The following is a 4,659-nucleotide window of genomic DNA, read 5'->3' as shown; positions in this document are numbered from 1 at the left end:
AGCGCTTTGTTTCTATTCAAGGCTAAGAAGGACCTTAAATGATCAGAATGGAACCTGGTTAAATGTTAAGCACTTGGTATTGTACATATTTGTACAGGAGATCTGATTTCTGAGGTGTAACTGAATCCAAAGTGTTAGGAGAACAGGAGGGAAAGACTACATAACAAAATATTAGAGAAACTTTTTTTCAAGGAAAAATGTTGCAGAGAGGCACTTGAACTGGTAGAGATTTAGATAACAGGATCTTCAGTTTTGTGGACCAGAAGATAGAGGAATTCATTTTATAGCTAATAGGAAATGAGTCTGGATCTCAAGCATTTAAAATGAGTTTCCTTTTAGAAACTCGGAATCCTCATACAGATACGGCAAGCAAATCTTAGGACATGACGGAAGTAAAATGCCACAAAATTTTTACAGTGTAGGCTCTATCCAGAAAGTGATGATTTCAGGGGTTAGAAGGGAAGGAACATGTTCACACATCATGGCACAGCCATTGCTACGGTGCAGTCACAGAGAACAAGCTGTATGAAGAGGCCTGAGACCCTGAAGAATGGAAGGACTGTAGACAAGCAGGAAAGGGAGGAACAGAAGCCCATACACATACATGAGACAAGGGCTGAACTGTGGAAAGTCTCAAAGGTCAAGCTGCGAAACTTGGGAGTGTTTAGTAATAGTGAGACATTCAAGATTCTTCACCTGAATGACAGGATGAAGTAAAATCAGGCTCAACTGACAGTTGTCAAATTTATGATGTCCAAGATATTTTAAATTTATACCCCCCAAAAAAACATATAGCTACAAAGCTTGCTGATGATCCAAGGCTGGCTAAAAATAAAAATCTTGTTTGTAAATATTACATCAGAGTATTAAGCTAATTATATTTACAATGATTTGCTAATATTTTTTCCTTAGTGAAAAATAATGCAATCACATATGAATTACAGCTAGAAGCCTTGGAAAATGGTTTGTAAGTTGTTATTTGGTAAATTGATGAGTATTAGTAAGTCACAGTAGAAGAAATAAAATTAATCATTGCATAAAGTTCCAGAAACACTTTATTTAAAAATGGAGTTGTAAATGCATACCAAAATAACATAAGTAATAAATGTAACAAAAATAAATAAGGAGAATAATGTATTCATACAAAATAAAAATAACATAGTAAAAGGCCAAATGTTTATAATTGAACAGAACTGTGTAAACAAACAATAATGTAAATAGATCCTAATACTTTCCTGAACTCCTTACTGTCTACTTCCATATGGATATAATCAGTACCCAAACATTAAATAAAAGAGGAAACAATGGTGATTATTTTGTTCAACATTTTCTTAAAAATGGTTGACCCTGTTTTATTTATTCCTTTGAAGCATTTGTTATCTTTCATGTTCTTTAAAACGTTTTTTGTCTTATTAGACAGAATGAGGAATTTCATTTTATAAAGAGAACAGTTCATTTACTTTTTAATTTAAAGAAAAATAATAGATCCATTATACAACAGACTTGTTTTTACAACTCTTCAAAAAGATTCTGCATCTTTATTAACTGACTTAGTAGTACAGGGTTTTAAAAATCCTGTAGTTTACAGGTGTGTAAGTTACTGTGTTTTTTAAAACAAATGTAGCCCAGGTTACTGCTGAAATATTAAAGACCATTTGATAAAAGTTGTAGTTTAACTTTTACAGATTGATAAAGGCAGGGGAAATCTAGGTCTACTAATAACTCAATTAAAATTCACCCAAATTATAGTGTTCTGGAAACACAAAGATAATTATTTCATTTTACACTTATCCAGATAATAAACTTACTGGAAAGAAAAGAAAAACCAAGTTTATAGAATATATTTTTCATAGGCTTCCTGTTTAGTAGCATAAGCCCAAAGCCTTTGTCATTTTTGTATTGCAGGGTCCTTATAAGTATGTTAAGACTGAGACAGGATTTACTATTGGGTCCTACAGGGAAACATACAGAAGAAGCATTTCATTGCTAGAGAGTGAATCTATCAACTATTCTTATGACTAATGGTTCTCCAAGTTTCCTAGTGAAGAAATTTTAATTTCATGATCATTTCGAGGGGAACTTTTTTCATCACATATAAACTTGGTAACACAGACCAATATATGTGTTCTTAGTTTTAAAAATATACTCCACCTAAACTGTCTAGCTCAATCTTTCTAGTTATCATTTAATCTAAAATGAGACAAAATCTTATTTCCATTTAAAAAAAGTTGAAAAAGGGTGCCAAATTGATCTTTTTGAAAGTGGAGTAAAACACTGTGGGGTTAAAACAAATACAGTATTATTTCCTATGTACAAAAAAAGGACAGTCCTTATTGATATATATAGATATGTCCGCCTACCACTCCCAGTAAATCTTAGTGCAAACATAATAATCTCCGTAAATCCCAAGACAAGTTACGTAGCAACAAAGTTATATAAATCACATCTATGTTGGAAAATTTTAGGACAGATGACTATTATGAAAGGTCTGCTTTACTAGAGAGCAATCTGTCATCGTATCCAACAGTAATGAGTACTAATAAAAATCCTATTACTAAGAAGCAAATAGAATGTTAAAAATCTGTACAGGTGAAGAGGAAGTCCATTTCAGGGAGCAGCTTGGCACAGAAGTCATGGGGGCTCAGAAATGTTGGACATTTAGTTTGCTTGTAGGTCACAGCATGGCTTAAAAAAAAAAAAAAAACAAAGATCTATGAAGGGAAATGATGCAATGATATAATTCAGTTTGAAAATCATAAAACCACAAAAGGCAGAACTGTCACAACCTGTTTTCCTTATGTGTGCATCAAGTGGTTATCTAAGTGGTTTGAAAAGATTGATAAGACACTACATTATAGGTAAAAAAAATAAATAAATAAAATTAAGAAGACCGGGATAATAAGATTACAGTTGATCAAGCTGCCTGGTTTTATGTATCAACACTATGGTGCTTCCAATATTCCTAGTGATTCCACAGGTAATTCCTTTTCAACAATCAAGAGAAAGTCATTCATGTACTGTAATATCTTCCTCTTCCCCATCAGGGTTGAACCTATTGAAATGTATACTGAAATCAGCCTCAGATTCGGCATTTTCAAACTCAGCTGAGACTGAGACAGCAGCAGGATGAAGAACCCTAGCTTCTGGCTGGCAAAGAGTTGGTGTCTGACCCGGGCTGCTGTGGTTATTCACAGGACTGGACTTCTGTTTCGGTGGAGATGGCAAGACAGCACTGGGAAATCCCATGTTATTCAGAGCCTCCAAAGTTCCATCTGGGTCAATCATTGCATTGATAGCTGAAGGAAAAAAAAAAAAAAAAAAGCAGCAGAGGAAATAAAGATATAATTCTAGATGCAGTCAAATTTGGATACATTGTTATGAGATGGATATTTGATACTCAGGGTGTATGCAATTTTAAACATGGCTAATCCTTCCAATATTGTATTTAAAATCTAATTTTAATGATTCTGTAGCTAATCTATATTGCATATTATATAGACTAAATGCTTTTCCTATGTCATACTTGGGTCACTTATAAGCACTTCATGGATTATAATAAGACTTTTGTAGAGATGTGGAATTTAAGAAAGATCTTTGTGAGAACTGCTTTTCTTATTCTGATGTTGAAAATATTGGTTGATTTTAAATGAACACTACTAGCCCTACTTATCAGTTGGAAAGTCAGGGTCTAGCTGCTAAAGAGGGGTTCAGAGCCCTCTCCAGGCTGAAGGCCAGAACAGCATCCTTCAGCGCTGTCTGCCATTCTCACTGGGCAAGTGCTCCAGGACACACTGTGCATACTACTGAGCTATATAACATTTCTTCATAGTCTAGACATGGATATCCCAGGGCGGCACCAACTGGCCAGAGAGCTGGCTACCTCCACAGAAAAGGCTGGTAAAAGACTAAAACCAGCTTTTGATCCAAAAGACCTGTGAGTGGACAAGGGAAGTTTTCAGGCAGTGATTTTCAATTTATATCAGAACAGTAAGGAGCCAGAAGAACAAAGCACCAGAGATACAAGAAGCATTCAGAAGCCTTTTCAAAAGTAGGCCTCCATCCTACCAGCTAATAGTCACCATGTCAGCAAGCCACTTTTACTTATGGGTGTATCATAGCCTTTGGGGATGATGGGCCTGAATAAAGGTTAGTAAGAATGTCTTAGAACCAACACATAATGCCTCTACTATACAATCAATAGAAACTAAGTGGAATTACTAGATGGCTCTTAAACCTGCTTGTCATACCACTAGGGACTTCTGGGTCAACACAAAGGAATTAATACATCGTCTAGTTTTGACATGAACCAAAACAATGTCTTCGTCAAAGTTTAGGAGGCAAACACTCATTTTTTCCTCCTTCCTCTTCTAATCCCTAATCAACATGCACTCACATCTTGAGGGACATCTGAGCAACTATTATTTACCAGAATATAAGTTCATTTGAAATTATACTAGCAATAAAATTTTTGTTGAAATGTTATTTATCAGTAAGCATTATCAGCTATCAAAACACCTTTTAGTGGTGGCCTGCCCCTTAGCTCAGTTCTTTAAGTGGCTGCCTCAACAAAGCAGTCAGGCTCAGATTGCTGTGGTTTGATCCCCAAACCTGCCCTGAAGGCATTTGGAGCAAAACACCTTTTAGCATATTACTTTGTAT

General features: G+C 35.2%; 1 protein-coding gene across 13 annotated transcripts in view; it reads right to left on the bottom strand.

Moving 5' to 3' along the window:
• Positions 1-1,037: 1,037 nt before the first annotated feature.
• The window catches only part of Cep170 (centrosomal protein 170), a 166,401-nt gene continuing 162,779 nt past the window's right edge, over positions 1,038-4,659 (bottom strand). For 7 of the 13 annotated variants that reach the window (XM_023710249.1, XM_023710252.1, XM_023710250.1 and 4 more), the window contains one exon: positions 1,100-3,296. In XM_023710249.1, the coding sequence (XP_023566017.1) occupies positions 3,007-3,296 (290 nt within the window). In that variant the 3' untranslated portion in view covers positions 1,100-3,006. Of the gene's footprint in view, positions 3,297-4,659 lie in introns of all 13 variants that reach the window. The other 6 variants (XM_004626835.2, XM_004626836.2, XM_004626837.2 and 3 more) reach the window with 4 other exon arrangements.

The sequence above is a fragment of the Octodon degus genome, unplaced genomic scaffold (assembly GCF_000260255.1).
Source record: "Octodon degus isolate 3935 unplaced genomic scaffold, OctDeg1.0 scaffold00017, whole genome shotgun sequence".
NCBI lineage: Eukaryota > Metazoa > Chordata > Mammalia > Rodentia > Octodontidae > Octodon > Octodon degus.
The sequence above is the reverse complement of the archived record's forward strand: the minus strand, read 5'-3'. Positions and strand labels throughout refer to the sequence as shown.